Source organism: Pinus tabuliformis, chromosome 8 (genome assembly GCF_031772625.1).
Source record: "Pinus tabuliformis cultivar Carrire ecotype Pingquan chromosome 8, CPIR1, whole genome shotgun sequence".
NCBI lineage: Eukaryota > Viridiplantae > Streptophyta > Pinopsida > Pinales > Pinaceae > Pinus > Pinus tabuliformis.
Window position 1 is genome coordinate 1579353806 of NC_142294.1, and position 18616 is coordinate 1579372421.

Genomic DNA, 18616 nt, shown 5'->3' on the forward strand with positions numbered 1-18616 from the left:
GAGCTGAAGAAGGTTTTGACAAAAGCCTTCAACCCATGAAGGGTGGGTTTTGTGCCCAATGATTAGTGACCAGCTCAATGTATGAGGGATCCTGTAGCCATACAGAGTTGAACTTGAAGGGTGCCCGAGGTTTATTTGGTGGACCAGATACTTCCAGGTAGATTGGTGAATGGTCAGATATGCCTCCTGACCCAACCCACTGCCTATAATGGGATAAGCGCTGCAACAATTGATTTTTGATGACAAACCGGTCAAGTCTCCTGGCGAGGGCGGCCTCCCCAACCCTTCTATTCCTCCAAGTAGGCAGGGGCTTTATCATTGGTACATCAGTGAGTTGGGCCTGATCAAGAAGATTTTCCATAGTTTCTAAGAGTGGATCGATCTGAGCCGATGAGCCCCAAGACTCACTAAATCTGATAGAAAAGTTAAGATCCCCTCCCAATATGAAGTTGTCAGCAGAGGACAGGGATAGATTAAGGAGGTGGTTCCAGAAGGCGTCCCTTCCTTGACACGGCCCATAAACATTCATGACCCTGAATTCCATTCCCAATTCGACTGAGAAGAAATCAATGCCCATGTAACCCTTTCCTCCCCAAGTCGAAATGGGTTTAATGGAACGAGGATTGTATCCCATAGCCAGACCACCAGAGCGTCCCATGGCATCCAGGGCAGTGAAAATCCACCCAGGGCAAATAGCCTGTAGAATCTTAGAAACATGATGTGCTTCCCCTAGAGTTTCTTGAATGAGGATTAAGTCGACCGGTTCCGCAGTGAAGAGTCTGCGAAGGGCTAGTTTTTTGGGAGAACTAGCCAAGCCCCTACAGTTAAAGGAGAGGCATTTCATGGGGGAACCATGTCTAAGAACCCGATCTAAAGAAGATTGTCTGCCCGAGATCACCTCTGCCCCTGCGCGGAGGATGGCATGAGTGAGGTATGATTTGCGCCCTCTAAGAGGTTTAGCAGAGGATGCAGGAAGAGTCAAACCAAGGCCAGTGTATGGTTGAGAGTCTCCAAAGGGAGTTCGCGAACGAAGGTTATAGGGATGGGAGGGTACCAAGGGGGATGGAGGGAGAGGGGGATTTCACAGGGAGGGTGATGGGGGGGGGTGGTAGAATCTACCACGAGTTGAGTGAGGGGTGAACAGAGGGTGGATGCAGGGGAGATGTTACCATGTGTGATCAATGCATTATGCATATGCTGTGCATTAGATGCATTAACATAAGATAGAGAAGGGGATGAGGGAAGAGGAGTACTTGTTGATCGAGCCGCTTTTGCCGCTGCCCGAGCTCGAGTCAGAGGAGGGGATGGAGGACCCGTGGACGTTCCAGCTTCATGCTGCACCGGCTTGGACGGGGTCGCCTTCTGGGGAGGTTCAGGGCCAACCTCTGTATGCTTTCTACAGATGATAGGAGTACCTTTGTCGATGCCCGCTTCTTGCTCTGTTGCTGTCTCCTGGGCTTTCACCTCCAGAGGGCATTTTTTGAATAGATGCCAGACCTTGTGACATCTGCAACATCTGTATGGCACTCCCTCATAGTCCAGGATTTGTACTCTAGTGAAATTCCTCCACTGTAGAGTAATCCTTTCTTCCAAGGCCTCTCGAGTTATACAAGCCCTTACAACTAATGGAAATTGTTATAACCTTATTAATTTGGCAGTGCTTGAGCTTATTGAGTACATTTGCAAGGAAAATTTCAAGTCTCTCATTTCATGTGGTTGAAAACTATTCTGGTGAGTTGGAAAGGATTCACTATGTTGATAGCTTCTAGCAACTGAATCTGAAATATGAGCAGTCTCTTAAAGGTTATCCTCCTCAAAATGTTACAGTTGGATGAAAATTTCATGGAAGGTGGCCGAGTCCCTAACGCTGCCATCTTGGAATATCAGGACATCATCTACAAAGAGCAGGTGAGTGAGGTGGTAGAGATCATTCATTCTCAGGCCTTTAAGTCTGCCCTCCCTCTTTGCCGAGGCAATGAGCCTACTGAGACCTTCCATCACTAGAAGGAATAGAAGTGGAGACAGGGGACAGCCTTGCCTCAGCCCTCGTTCGGCATGAAAGAACTGGGTTGCCGAGCCATTGATCAGGATGCTGTAGGAGACTGTATTTATGCAACAGATGATCCAGTTTATGAACTCATTAGGAAAGCCTAAGTGGATGAGAATCATCTTGATGAAGAGCCAGCTTACACGATCAAAGGCCTTGGCGAGATCAATCTTGAGAATTATACTTTTCAGAGACTTAGATTTTATAGAGTGAATGGCTTCCTGGGCTGTGCCAATGGCTTCATGAATCTGCCTATTATGGAGGAAAGCAAACTGCTCGGGGGAGATGTGATGGGATAGAATGGGTCGAAGCCGATTTGCTATAATCTTAGCTATGATTTTGTAGATGGTGTTGCAGAGAGAGATTGGGCGAAAATCATTGAAAGAGATTGGGGAATCCGATTTCGGGATAAGAGCAATGAAAGTGGTATTGATGGCCTCATACATTCTCCCAGATGTCCTGCACTCTTCAACTACATTGAGAAGATCATTCCCAATGATTTCAAAGAAAGCTAGGTAAAATTCAATAGGCCAGCCATCCGGCCCAGGGCTTTTGTCTTTTTGGAACCATTTGAGAGTCCCTTCCAGTTCTTCTTTGGTGATAGGTGCAGTGATCTCATCTGCTGTATCCTGATTGACAAATCTAGGAAAATGCCCTGCTACACGGATGATCTCAGCCAGATTATAGCCAGGAGGTTCCTTGAAGAGTTGTTGGAAGTGTGATATGCCCAGCTGTGAGAGCTGGTGAAAAGTTTTAGCAGATCCTCCGTCAGGAGTGGGCAGTTGCCAGATGGTATTGGAGGCTTTTCTTCCTTTGGCAAAGTTTTGGAAGTACCTAGTGTTCTCATCCCCTGCTTTGAGCCAGATAGCACGACTCTTTAGTCTCCAGGTTTCCTCCCGTTCCTTCAAAATCTTTGCTCTTTTGTTTTCCAGTTCAATCAAATAGGATTTGTCTTCAACACTCATAAATCCCCTATTGTTGTCATCGGTAAGGTCCGCTAGGGCAGCTTCCACAGATGAGAGTATATGGTTATCCTTCTGATGTTTTTCTTTGGCCCACTTAATAGTGAGCTTCTTGAGCTGAAGAAGGTTTTGACAAAAGCCTTCAACCCATGAAGGGTGGGTTTTGTGCCCAATGATTAGTGACCAACTCAATGTATGAGGGATCCTGTAGCCATATAGAGTTGAACTTGAAGGGTGCCCGAGGTTTATTTGGTAAACCAGATACTTCCAGGTAGATTGGTGAATGGTCAGATTTGCCTCCTGTCCCAACCCGCTGCCTATAATGGGATAAGCGCTTGATGATAAACCGGTCAAGTCTCCTGGCGAGGGCGGCCTCCCCTACCCTTCTATTCCTACAATTAGGCAGGGGCTTTATCATTGGTACATCAGTGAGCTGGGCCTGATCAAGAAGATTTTCCATAGTTTCTGAGAGTGGATCGATCTGAGCCGATGAGCCCCAAGACTCACTGAATCTGATAGAAAAGTTAAGATCCCTTCCCAATATGAAGTTGTCAGCAGAGGACAAGGATAGATTAAGGAGGTGGTTCCAGAAGGCCTCCCTTCCTTGGCATGACCCATAAACATTCATGACCCTGAATTCCATTCCCAATTCGGCTGAGAAAAAATCAATGCCCATGTAACCCTTTCCTCCCCAGGTCGAAATGGGTTTAATGGAACGGGGATTGTATCCCATGGCCAAACCACCAGAGCGTCCCATGGCATCCAGTGCAGTGAAAATCCACCCAGGGCAAATAGCCTGTAGAATCTTAGAAACATGATGTGCTTCCCCTAGGGTTTCTTGAATGAGGATTAAGTCGACCGGTTCCGCAGTGAAAAGTCTGCGAAGGGCTAGTTTTTTGGGAGAACTAGCCAAGCCCCTACAGTTAAAGGAGAGGCATTTCATGGGGGAACCATGTCTAGGGTTTGCTTTGCTCTAAGAACCCGATCTAAAGAAGATTGTCTGCCCGAGATCACCCTGCGCTGAGGATGGCATGAGTGAGGTATGATTTGCGCCCTCTAAGTGGTTTAGCAGAGGATGTAGGTAGAGTCAAACCAAGGCCAGTGTATGGTTGAGAGTCCCCAAAGGGAGTTCGCGAACGAAGGTTATAGGGATGAGAGGGTACCAAGGGGGATGGAGGGAGAGAGGGGGATTTCACAGGGTGGGTGATGGGGGGGGGGGGGGTGGTAGAATCAACCAAGAGTTGAGTGAGAGGTGAACAGAGGATGGATGCAGGGGAGATGATACCATGTGAGATCGATGCATTATGCATATGCTGTGCATTAGATGCATTAACATAAGATAGAGTAGGGGATGAGGGAAGAGGAGTACCCGCTGATCGAGCCGCTTCTGCCGCTGCCTGAGCTCGAGTCAGAGGAGGGGATGGAGGACCCGTAGATGTTCCAGCTTCGTGTTGCACCGACTTGGATGGGGTCGCCTTCTAGGGAGGTTCTGGGCCAACCTCTGTATGCTTTCTACTGATGACAGGAGTACCTTTGTCGATGCCAGCTTCTTGCCCTGCTGTTGTCTCCTAGGCTTTCACTACCAGAGGGCATTCTTTGAATAGATGCCCGACCTTGTGACATCTGCGACATCTATATGGCACTCCCTCATAGTCCAGGATTTGTACTCGAGTGAAATTCCTCCCCTGTAGAGTAATCCTTTCTTCCAAGCCTTGTTGAGTTATACAAGCCCTTACAATTAATGGAAATCGTTATAACCTTATTAATTTGGCAGTGCTTGAGCTTATTGAGTACATTTGCAAGGAGAATTTCAAGTCTCTCATTTCATGTGGTTGAAAACTATTCTGATGAGTTGGAAAGGATTCATTATGTTGATAGCTTCTAGCAACTGAAGCTGAAATATGAGCAGTCTCTTAAAGGTTATCCTCCTCAAAATGTTATAACTGGAGAAAAATATCATGGTGAACATCATCATAATGATTTCAGTGACATAACTGCCATTTTTGCGCCAATGAAGTAGAATGATGTTCTTGAGAAGGAAGAGGATAGCTTCACTAAAGACAATGTTGATGAGAATAACTTGGTAGCCGCTCACGCCTTTTCTTCATGCAGTGAATCAACAATCACAAATATTGGAAATGGAGTAGTCCATTGGATTAGTTGATTATGAACATGAAGAGCATGTACCGTCTGGTCATAATCTTCTCTAGAAACTCACAAGACAAGGATGTCTAATCAAGAGAGGTCCTCCTGGAAAATAGGAAGGTAAATTTTGCAGCCCCCAAACTTGCCATTGCTCAAGGACAAGCAATGTCGGGTAGGGGGGACCGTAATGCCCCCAAAGAATTAATTATCTATAGGGGATAAAACCCAAATTTTCCGATGTTGGGTCAGTTGGGGCAAAAGAACTCAAAATTGGGGGTTGCATTCACAACCCCCCTCACATTTGGGAGCCCATGAAGGAATCTATAAATAGAGGAGAGTTGGAATCAATTTTGTTGGACACCTAATCCTCTATTGGTTGGTGTGGAATGTGAACAGCGACCGGAGTCCAAGTGACCACTTGGAATATGAATCCAAGGGTCACACCATGTACTATAAATGTATATCATGTCAATAATATATGCAATCTCATGCTTATCATTTAAATTAGCTGTTTACATTCCATGTGAGTTTAACATGGTATTAGAGCGGGTGATCTCCTGCCCTGCTCAAGTATGAGCCATTTGTTTATGTGAGCTTGTTTTTTTGTGGCCTTTCTATACATGCCAGTTCTGTACCACTGTTCTAGATTGCCATCTCTGTAAAATATCTGTTGTTGAATGAGTTGGTCGAGAGTTGAACGTTGTACATTGAAGCCTTTGCTGAGGCCGCTAGTTCTGCGTTGGCGTATTTAAAGAACGGTGTGGAGACTGTGCGTGCAGGTTTCTTTTCAAGGCTGTTGAAATCAGTGTTTTACGAAACGGTCGGGTTGACTCCGAAACGGCCGTTTCGATCCGGGTCATTAAAAAAAATTGCAACCCGGCCCTATGACTCGGCTCGGTGACCGGGTCAGCTATGACCCGCCGAGTCAGCCAATGACTCGGCCGGGTCATAGCTGACCCGGTCAACCCGGCCTGGTCACGACAAAAAACGGCCGTACCGTTTCCAAACCGCTGGGCAGCGTTTTAACATGAAAAAAATTAACTTTTTGCTGATTTTTGGCTGATTTGGTTAGGGTTTGTGGACATGAAAAGGTTTATGTGATTAGTTAAATGCATTTGGGGTCCTTTTCCCCCTCCCAAACTCTATTTAAGACAGCCAAATGCTCTCATTTCACTCACAACAGTCTTATGCATTTGAGTGAGAGTCTTCTTTGAGAGTTAGTGAGCAGTTCTTGAGCTTGTTTTGGAGCAGCAGTGAGGAGTCTTGGAGGAGCATTGTAGCTGGAGTGAGGAGCTTCTTGGGCAGCCATTTGGAGCAGCATTGAGGAGCTGATTTTTGGAGCAAGTTTGAGGAGGCAGTTTGTGCCTGGAGGTATTTTTTTCCACCTCTATAAATCTGTTTTTACTTATTAAATTTTAGGTGCATATAAAGATAGCTTAGAGAGTGTTTTTAGTCAAATAAATGAACATTGAATCAATTTTTTTTTTTTTTTTTTCATTTTCAGATTGTTTTCCTAGTCAAAAAATGGCACCTAGAGCAAAAGATGCTGCTTGGGCATATGTTGAAATGGTTGATAATGAGATGTGTTGCAAGTTTTGCCATAGGAAAATTAAGTCAGGTCCTGGGGGGATTCATAGGCTGAAAGCCTGAAACAACACTTGGCAGGGATTAGAGGCAATATTACTGCATGTCAATCTAAGGAAATTGGGGAGATTAGAAAGACTTTGTTGGAAAGCTTTGAAAAATTTCAAGAACAAAAGACTAGGCAAAAAGAGATACAGGATGAAATTGGGAGGAAGAGGGAGATACAAAGAATGATGGCTGCCAACCCCCACTATGAGTTTGAGGGTTCTTCCTCTATCCCTCAAACTGATGCATCAAACCCTTTCCGTTATGTTCCTCCCTCTTATGCTTCTGTTCAAGATAAGGGAAAGGGTAGAATGAAGGGTGATGGGACTATCAAAAGTTTTTTCACTCACTCAGCCTCCTCTCCATCAGATGCACATGGTCCTGAAGTTAGTAAAGGTCTTTCTCAGCCCACTTTAGATGACCATTGGAAGAAAGAATTGAGGGAGACTGCTTGTGACTACATAGCTAGATGGTGGTATGATGCTGATATCCCCTTTAATGCTGCTCGTTCACCATATTATGAGCCTATGTTTGAGGCCATACATGCTGCAGGAAAAGGCTTCAAAGGCCCTACTATGCAAGAGCTAAGGGGGGTTCGTTTGCAGAAAGAAATTTCATCAATTAATGAGTATTTGCAAGATTTCAAGGAATCATGGGCAAGAACAGGGTGTACCATCATGTCAGATGGATGGACTGATCAAAGAAACCGTACCATCATAAACTTTCTTGTCTTCTGCCCACAGGGAACCATGTTTTTTAAAATCAGTTGATGCATCTGATAAGGTAAAAGATGGCCACTTGTTGTTTCAGCTATTGGATGAGGTTATTCAGGTTGTGGGGGTGGCTAATGTTGTTCAAATCATCACAGACAATGCCTCTAACTATGTTCTTGCTGGTAGACTGTTAGAGGAAAAACACAAGACCATCTTTTGGACCCCATGCGCTGCACATTGCATAGACCTCATGCTTGAGGATATTGGGAAATTAGATTGGGTCAGAAACACTGTAGATAATGCCAAAAGCATAACAAAATTTATCTACAATCATACACTGGTTTTGAGTCTCATGAGGAAACACACTGGAGGCAAGGATATTATTAGGCCTGCCATCACTAGATTTGCTACACATTTTTTGACATTGCAATCTATGCTTTCCCAACATAGAAACTTGCAAAAGATGTTTTCCAGTGATGATTGGAATAATAGCAGTTGGTCTAACAAACCAGAAGGCAGAGAATTGAGAAGGAAAGTCCATGATGAAACTTTTTGGAGAAAGGCAACAGAGATTGTGAAGGTTGCTGAGCCACTAGTTAAGGTGTTGCGGTTGGTGGATGGGGAAAGGTTGGCTATGGGCTTCATTTATGAGGCTATGGATCAAGCAAAGGAGCAAATAAAGGCAGCATACAAGGATAGAGTGGCAAAGTATGGGCCCATTTGGGCAATCATTGATGAAAGATGGAACAATCAACTCCATCGCCCTATACATGCAGCTGGGTATTTTTTGAACCCACGGTATCATTATAAAGCTAAGGAGTCAGGAGCTTTGAGGGGGGAGGTCAGAGATGGACTGGTTGATTGCATTGAGCGCATGGTCCCATCGGAGTCTGATCAGCTACTGATACATCAGCAGGTCACATCCTTCACCAATGCAACAGGTACCTTTGGGGAAGAACCTAGCAAGATTGCAAGAGAAGCAGATGAGCCAGGTAAACAAAAATTTCAATTTTCAATTTCTCAATTTCAAGTTAGATATAATTTGTAATTTTGTTGAGCTTCAGCCTTCATCTAACTCATAATTCATTACACTCCTATGTTTTTTGCAGCACAATGGTGGGAGGACTTTGGTGGCCACTGCCCTGAATTGCAAAGGTTTGCAATTCGTATTTTGAGTCAAACTTGCAGTGCATCTGGGTGTGAGCGCAATTGGTCTGTCTTTGAGAGGATTCACACAAAGAAGAGAAACCGTTTGGAGCAAAAACGGTTGAATGATCTAGTTTTTGTCCAATACAACCTTCGGCTCAGACGGAACCAATTGCTGAACAAAAGACCTGATTCAGATCCCATTGTGTTGGAAGACATTGATCCAACATCAGATTGGGTAGTGGAGAGTCGTCTACCAGAGTTTGATCCTGATGAGGATCTTGATGAACTTGATGTTGGAGATCCACTGCAGCGTGTTCAGTTGAATGCAGATCCCAATCCACCAGCCTCAGTCTCACAGCCAGCTAGTAGGACTCCAGTTGTAGGTGCTTCGCCTTCCTCTGCTCAGCCACGACAGAAGCGCAGCCGCATTTGTACTCTATCTCAGCTTGCATCTGCTTCACAGCCTAGTGGTACTGGTACTGGCACCACTTCTACAGTTGCAGTTGGAGACGATGATGATGAGGAGGAGTCATGGGGCCCCTTGTCTGGCTCTGCCTCTGATGATGATGATCCAGAGATTGGTCGAGATGATCTTGGCTCCTCTGGCAGTAGCCAGTAGCTACTAGCCTCCTTGGTTATTTGTATTTTGTTTTGACTCTTGAGTCTTTGATCATGTATGACAGACTACAGTTGACTATGTATTTACTATTGCCATTGGGTACACCGTACCATTTTGATATAATGGATTGGTTCATGAGCCTACTTTGATCATATGTTGTCTTCCATGTATATTATAATGTTGTGTGTTTCGAAACTTGAATGAAAATATTTAAAATTATGTTTAAACTATTTAAAATTATGTTTTTTTATAAAAAAATAAATATTTAATGTATTTTTTACAACGACCGAGTCATTGAAATCGAGCCGGCCGAGTCATTGTCGTTTCGTTTCCGTTTCGAGTCGTTTCCGAGTTTCCTGCCGAGTCCGAATCCGAGTCCGTTTTGTAAAACATTGGTTGAAATATCATGCATAATGAATATTTTTTTTGATACACAGTTTTTGAATTGGCCATGAGAATCAGTGGTTCCTACAAGGCTCGCCTCGCAGCATTGGGGATGACAAATGCCTATGCATTGTATCCTTCTCCCGTTTCTTCCAGCGATGGCGGAAGCAACAAAATGGAGGCAGTTTTGGACACTTGTCCCCTCCTTAGTTTCCTTTTGATTGTCTACTGCATATAATATTTCTCACACCTAAATTGCATGTTTTGGGTATTTTATATTATTATTAGATGTTGGATATTGGCAATTCTCTGTTCAATTGTCATCGACCCTCCTGACTGTGGCTACGCTGCTCCGGTTAATACTGCATACCTCCCATATGTAGTTGGCCCACTTGGCTCGGCCCTCCTGCACAGTCGGCTGCTCCATACGCTCCAATGTTATAACACACTTATACCCTTTCATCCTGCGCAGAAAATGGTACTCTACTGCTTATACCCTTTCATAATACTGCTAGGCTCAGTGAACACACCTCCATTCTTATGCTACAGTCCATATTACGTTGTCTGTCATGGATTCGCCAATACTGCCATACCCCCCACACCACTTCCATATAATGTTATACCCCGAATAACATTGAATAACGTTATACCATGCCTTGAATTCCGTCAACCACCATACTCCTGTTAATTTTAGGTATGTTCTATGCTTTGATCAATTTATTTCAATTTTCACAGTTAGCTCAATATCTCTTCCAGATTAGCAATCACATCAACATTAAAGTAAACTACAGATAGAACATAAACATAATTCGCATAAGACAAGCCAAGACAAGAGGACACAGGATGTGGCGCTAGCCAAGGACAAACCCCAATGTGGGGAAACCCTTGATCAATTCTTCTTATATGTTCTTCAATAGTTCAGCAGGGAGAGAGAGAGATAGTACATATACATCAGAAGTCAACACTTTGACTTGACAAGATAAGAACATAGATCTTCTCTAAGAAGATGTCTCATGAGGTAACTGATATGGACTCATGTGATTCCATCACCCTATCACAGTGCTGCACCATGCTGCACCATCATACCATGTCTCATCATAGAGCTGCACCATGCTGCATCACTGCTGAGTTGTACCTCATCATGCTGTACCCATCTTGCTTCTTCATCTTCATGCTGCACCATATCATCATGCTGCACCTCCTTGTGCTGCATCTTCAAACTGTACCTTACTGTGCCTATCATGCTGCATCCCCTTGTGCTGCATCTTGATACACTTGTGCTGCACCTTGATACACTTGTGCTGCACACCCTGATACACTGCCCATAACAACTCTTGCTATGGTGCTATGGCCTGTGGCCTAGCACATAGCAACAAACGTATCACAGATAGTGTCCAATCATTATTAACGCAGCAACATTTAGTCTATAGAAATGTCAACTCTTGAACATGTTGTAATGCTGCAATTCAGGGACTGATTAGGGTACTGACCACAGTCCCTAACAGCCCATCTAAGCTGGCCCAGAATTGCTCTTAATGACTGTGGTTGTCCTCCAATGAGTTGCTGCCCTCCACGCTGCATCATAACAGTTCTCCTTGATATAGTAGACCTCCAAACAGTCCTACTAATGAACTGTTGTAACCTTCTCTTTTCCTGTGGCTAGGGCAGTCATGAGACTGCATATAAGGAACCATTCAGATCCCTTCTCACAGCAGTCTAAGGGCACATGAAACCCTCCACAAATGCGGCCTAGAATAGTGTTAAGGTGAATGCGTTTAGGTCTGCGTTCAGCGATGTATAGACTGCATCTAGGGCACGTTTAACCCTTCCTTAGATATGCAGCTAAGGCTCCTTTAAGGCTTCCTCATGTCTGCAGATTAGGGCTGCCTTGCTGCATGTAGAAGTTCCCCTAAACAGTGGGTAGATCTCCCTTCTTTGCTGTGGATTAGGGCCTCCACTTGGCTGCGTATAGGGCTCCTTAGATCTGCGGATTAGGGCCTCCACTTGGCTGCGTATAGGGCTCCTTCTTTGCTGCGTATTAGGGCCTCCTTTAGACAGCTGTTAGGGCTCCTTTTGGCTGCGTATTAGGGCCTCCTTTAGACAGCTGTTAGGGCTCCTTTTGGCTGCATATTAGGGCCTCCTTTAGACAACTGTTAGGGCTCCTTTTGGCTGCGTATTAGGGCCTCCTTTAGACAGCTGTTAGGGCTCCTTTTGGCTGCGTATTTGAGCTCCCTTTGACTGCTGCTAGGGCTGCGTTCTTCAACTGCGTCTAAGGCACATAGAACCCTTTCTTCACTGCGTCTAGGGCTTCTCTCTCTTGACCTCTCTAGCCACTAACCCAAACGAGTGGAGAGAGATCTTAGGAGAAGTGAGTGTTTAAATGACTTGAGGACCTCCTCCTTTTATAGTAAAACGTGGAGCACAAGAGGGGGCAAATTAGTTGCTGGCCGACCTTGTTGAATTGTCCAATAACACAAATAAAATCATATCTCCATGAATACTTATTGGAATTGGATGATCTTTAGACCAATCCTACACCTCTCGATGAGAGGAGTCCAAGAAAAATATCAGCTGTCATTAATAAGATGACCCACATGGAGTTTGGCCCTAGTTGTCAATTTTAACACTCCTTCTCAACTAGGGAGAACTCCATCCGCTGATCCATCTGTTCATCTGTACTATCTCTGCCATCAGTGCCCTGCACTGCTCTGCTCTGCTGAACCCATGAAGAAGAAGAATTGATCGAGAATGTTTCATACCATTCTCTGCTGACCCGAAGTCAGTTTCATCGGAAGAGAGTGTGTCATGACTCATATCACTCTTACTGACCCGAAGTCAGTTTTATTGATCCCAGGTGGAAATTTGAATAAGATGATTGGCTATTTGTAAGGTTACAACCTTGCAAACAACAATCATTCACGGAGTACCTATTTCCACTTCATTTCCTTTTCTTGGGTTTAATCTGTTGTTATTTGTCAAATTACTTGTGTAGATTCTTGTTTCCGCTTTTCCTTTTCAAGAGATGCCCTAGGCACTCCCACATTGCCACTGACATGTATGTTTAAGTTTTAATCTCGTTTACCTATTTTGGTAATTTGTGGATGTTAATATAATTTATCTCTATAATACTGTTAAGGTGGCCATTTTCTTGCTGTATCTGGATCCCAGGTTCTAAGAAATCTGGCAGATCTGTATCTTTATATGGCTCCTGATCAGGATCTGGATCATGGCTTTTGAAAAATCTGGTGGATCCATATCCATATATGGCTCCATATCCCGGCTTATTAAAAATCTGGTCGATCTATATCTGTATCTGGCTCCAGATCCTGGCAATTTAGGTTATAAACCAGATAAAATGATCTAACAGAATTCAAGTTGCTGTACCTGCTGGTCATTGTCTTACCCTTTTTTTAATTGTTATAAAGAAAGGTAGAAAAACAGTCAAACATTATTCTTGTTGACTTGAGTTTGAACTTATTATTTGAATCTTTGTAGAATTATGCACAGATCTGCAATTAAATCTGTAAAAAAATCATTGCAGTTACGAGGAAGTGCTCCTGTAGCACACGTGAAATTTAAAATCTATTCCAATCTACATAAGTTTGCAGTTAACTGGATCTTTGACAGAATTACTCTCTGATCTGCATTCAAATCAGTAAATTTATTGCTGCACTTACGAGGAAGTGTTCCTGTAACTTCTGGAAATTTATTCCAATTTACTTGAGTTTGATTATATCTGAATCTTTGGTAGAATTCTGCGCAGATATACAATTAAATGGGTATAAAAATTGTTTCGACTACAGGAATTGCTCCTGTAATGTGTGGATTCGGCTTTGCTGATACTATTATTATTATTGCTGGTTCAGGCATATGATGCATCTAATCTACAAGTTTCAACCTGTAATGAAGATGACTCAAATTCCAATGCTCTGTATGGTGTGAGTTCAAGCACACGTTGTATGCGCAATGTTCGGAAGGCTGTTGACCCTGAAGTACTTGCTCAACTTGATAAAAGTGATGATTCTGAGTTTGGTTCTGATGTTGAAAACTTGGAAGAAGACTTTGTTGTCCAAGCTAATATACTGGAGGAAGAGGGTGGGGAAACTTCTGTTAGATTAACAGAAATTAAGCAAGAATGTGATCATGCCAATCAATCAGTCTCTGTTCAAGACGAAATCAGTGCAGCTCCGGTTGATGATGCATTGCAATTTTCTACAGCTGGAGATGTGGTGGAAAGAATGCAGAGAACTCCCAGACTTCTAGATGAGCAGTTTGAACTGGTAAATCTCATGGTTAAATTACTTGCTTGAGTTATGATGTTTACCTAAACTTATTTATTCTTGGTCATTTCTTATCTGTTTTACACTATTGTGAAGCAGCACCAAATTCTACAAGTATAATAAGCATTAATATTATGACAGAATGAATTTATAGAACTTTTCATGAGCATTGGGTTTTTTTTATGTCAGATATACCATATAGAACTTGCAGGATGGATATGGCTGGGAGTGTTGTTCACTGCTGCAAATGAACTTGTCTGTTCTAATTTTCAACAGATGCATTGTGGTTTGGTTATTGCTTTGCTTATCCTATAGAACCTGTATTAACATGCTATATAAATTTGGGCCAGCCTTAAATTGCAAAATGAGACGAGACTCTGCATTTCTTATGATAATTTGTTTCTGATGTGCACACATATCCATGTGTGTCAAAACTCTACAATCCGATTCATATAGGAATTCAGATTTATGTAATGCACACATGGAACCACATTTTTTAATCCAAAAAAGAAGAAATTTTATTGTTAATACAAATCCTCTTGCAGGGAAATCATAGTAAAAAGAGATCGGCTGGAGGCCGATACTTTTCTGAGAAACAGAAGACCATTGTCTGGACTGATGACTGTTTTATAGCAGATACAACTAGACCATAATATAACCTTACAATTCCAAAACTGGATCACTATAAAATAAGATTTTACAATTCAAATTGCTAATTAGTTGAATTATCAATAATAGATTGGTTTGGTTCTGAACAAAAGTTTCTAGTAGAAACAAAAAATCTGTTCTGAAAACTTGTACTCATGTTGGAACCTGGAAGTCGAGTTTGTTATTTCTGATTATCTTTGAAGTTTAGCTTGAGGATGGTTGTCTGATCGGAGCTCCTGTTCAATAAGTAAAGGGGGCAAGGCTCCATGTGCAGGGCATGGATTCTTCTTCTCAACTGGTCTTTGAAGTTGTGGTTGGAGTAAATATTTGGGATTACTACCATTACAAATGTCAGTATACTGGCTGAATTATTATAACCACAATGACATGCTGTGACAATCTCAACTTATGTTTACAGTGGTTTAATAATTCATGGCACAACAGATTGTGAAGATAACTTAAGTAGAAACGAGTTCATATATCGAATATTGATTGTTGCAATAATTTGGGTGGCAATCTCGATTTTGAGTAATGAAGTAAAGATGTATAGTGATATATAAACAGCATGAAGTTGGTTACAACAACACAGTGTTAACTAATCAACTAATCTGTTGTGACTTTTGGTCTTCCATGCATGACGATTTATTGGACTGTTCATATGTGGCTGCATGTTTGCAACTTTGCATTACTTGGCTTTGCGTCTTTGTGACAAAAGTGCACACGCTAAGGTTGCATGGGAAAGTGTCAATGCAATTGAATTTTGACACTGCTGAATCAGGTAGTATCACTGAAACTTAGCAGCTAGAATACTAGTGCTTCTGTGACACAACATCAATATGCAACTCTGATCTGTGCTGAAGTTGATTATTGCAATGTGCATCTTGCGTTGGTTTTGGGTGAATTTGCACCTTGATACAATGACCAAATCTCTGCATTCTTACCAATGTTGCACGAGTCGTACTCATATAAGACTTGTTGGGGCATTGACTCGTCGACTCGTATAAGACTCACGAATGACCCTTATAAGCTTCATCAAAATACAAAAAAAAACTTAAAACAGGGTAAATTTTAAGCACAAAAAAGAACCTAATGACAATTCCAATCCTCATAAGTTATAAAAACCACAATATATGTAATAATTCATAACATCATCTCATATCTATAAAAGTACAACATAACATATTCGATTTTTGTAAGCAAAACATTTAGATACTGAATAAGAAAAGGACTCATGGTTCCATAATTAAAATAAAAAATGTCAGCGAGTTCAAAATTCAAATACATATCATAAATGATAAATGATTGTCTCATAACAATCTTGAGTCTCATCACTCATGGACGACCACACCTAAAATAAGCCCTCGTGGAGCTAGTGGTGTACACGCACAATTAAGGGTATTGTAGGGAAACTAGGAAAGATAGTCAGCTATAATGGCATGACAAAACTTTTGAAGAAAGAACAACATGATGTAATTGCACAATCATGCTCACTGGAGTTTCAAACATCAAAATCATCTATATCTCCAGATCTCCAAATAGTCTTGGACAATCATTCCAAGGTATTTGAGACTCCCAAAGGCCTCCCACCTATTCGTGACCATGATCATTCTATTCATTTGATTCCACGAAGTGTTCCTCCAAACATTACGCCTTATAGATTTTCCTATGCCCAAAAGAGTGAAATTGAACGTATGGTTGTAGAAATGCTAGAGGCCGGTATAATGCAACCTAGCCAAAGTTCTTTCTCTGCTCTAGTAATATTGGTGCACTAGAAGGATGGATCATGGCGTATGTGTCCAGATTATAGGTTGCTCAACAAGCTCACTATTAAAGATAAATTTCTTTGCTGTCATTGATGAATTGTTTGATGAATTACGTGGTGCAATTTACTTCGCCAAGTTGGATCTTCATTCAAGATATCATCAAATTAGAATGAAGAGTGAAAACATTTCGAAAACAACATTCAAAACTCATGAGGGCCATTATGAATTTTGGGTCACGCCTTTTGGCCTTAGTAATGTACCTTCCACATTCAAGGTTTGATGAATTCTATTTTCAAACCCACCCTTAGAAAAATTGTGTTAGTATTTTTTGATGATATACTAATTTACAAGTCTTGGAAGGATCATGTTCAACATGTTGACAAGGTGCTCAAACTATTGGAGGAGAAACAATTATATGCAAAAATCTCCAAATGTTTCTTTGGGGTACATGAGGTGGAATATTTGGGTCATATTGTATCTCATGAGGGTGTTAAGGTAGACCCTAACAAAATCAAAGCCATTAAGGAATGGAAAATCCCCACAACCATAAAGCATCTTTGAGGATTTCTCAGGTTGATAGGGTATTATCGCAAGTTTGTTAAGAATTATGGGAGAATAGCAATACCTCTAACAAGATTATTGAAGAAAGATGCATTTTCTTGGATTCTAGAAGCAACTAAAGGGGCCATTGAACATCTTTAAGAGGCAATGTGCCAAACACCAGTCTTAGCTACGCCAGACTTCTCGAAAACTTTTATTGTGGAATGTGATGCCTCAAAAAATGGAATTGGTGTTGTTTTATTGCACGAAGGAAGACCCATTGCTTTTGAAAGCCGTCCAATCAAATGAAAGTATTTACACAAACCTATTTATGAGAAGGAAATGTTGGCAATACTACATGCACTAAAGAAATGATGATGTTCCTAATAGGAAAACACTTCAAGGTAAAAATAGATCATGATAGTCTTAAATACTCTTTGGAACAATTATTATCTTCAGAAGAGCAACAAAAATGGGTCACAAAGATGTTGGGTTATAACTTTGAAATCATTTACAAAAAAGGGAAGCGAAATGTTGTTGCAGATGCACTCTCAAGAAAGGATGAGGATTTGGAAGCATTGTCGTGCGCCATTTCTATTATCCAACTAGATTGGATAAACAAAGCAAGGGAGGAATGGAAGAATGACGAAGAAGTGTGGGCACTCATTCAAAAGTTGCAGCAAGATCCTAATACAGCTGATACATTTAGCTGGAAAAATGATTCATTTTGGGACAAAATCGCTTATATCTTTGTAAGAATTCCCAACTCAAACAAAAGATTCTTTTGGAATTGCACCACCTCCCCATAGGAGCACACTCAATATTTTAAAAAACTTACCACAGGGTCAAGAAGGAATTTTTTTGGATGGCCTTAAATCTGATATTCAAAAGTTTGTGGCAGAATGTTTGGTTTGCCAACAAAATAAAATTGAGACAATTAAGACTCCAGGTCTGTTACAACCTTTAGCCATTCCAAGTCAGCGTTGGGAGGAGGTCTCAATGGATTTTATCATAGGTTTACCCAAGTCTGAAGGAAAGAGTGTCATCATGGTGGTAGTTGATAGATTTACCAAGTATGCACACTTTTGTGCATTATCTCATCCTTAAAGTCAGTATTGTTAACTTGTGGGGGCCCTGATGTTTTTGGTCAACTCTCGTCTTGATATATGCTTCGTGTGAACACGTTGAGTCACTATATGGTCTAGCCTTATCACATTCATTGGATTGTTGCCAAGAATTTCTTGAGATATCTTCGAGGCACAATCCACTATGGACTGAGATACACTGTCAAAAATTCAAGGCTACATGGATATACAGATGCTGACTGGGCTGGCAATGTGGTGGATCGTAAGAGCACATCTGGGTGTTGCTTCCATATCTTGGGTGAGTAGGAAGCAAAAATCGGTTGCTCTAAGCACTGCTGAGGGCCGAATACATTACTGCTAGTATAACTTGTTGTGAGGCAGTCTGGTTGAGGGAGCTCTTCAGTGAGCTATTTGAGCACATGATAGATAACACCGTGATCATCTGCAACAACCAGAGTAGGGATTCGCCTATCAGAGAATCATGTGTTCCACGACTGCTCCAAGCACATTGATATCCGGGATATGGTACAACTGGGAGCAATAAGGCTCCAACACATTAGGACGGATGAACAAGTCACAGACATTCTCACGAAGCCTTTGTGGAAGGTCAAGATCTTAACTTCTGAGAGAGACCTGGAGCCGTTGAACGACC

At 42.0% G+C, this 18616-nt stretch overlaps 1 protein-coding gene across 1 annotated transcript in view; it reads left to right on the forward strand.

Annotated features, from left to right (window-relative positions):
• Window positions 1–13982, forward strand: part of LOC149242068 (uncharacterized) — a 62466-nt gene extending 48484 nt beyond the window's left edge. Inside the window, exon 2 of the mRNA XM_089374161.1 lies at window positions 13515–13982. Within this exon, the coding sequence (XP_089230287.1) occupies window positions 13515–13958 (444 nt within the window). The 3' untranslated portion in view covers window positions 13959–13982. The remainder of the gene's footprint in view (window positions 1–13514) is intronic.
• The last annotated feature ends 4634 nt before the right edge of the window (window positions 13983–18616 follow it).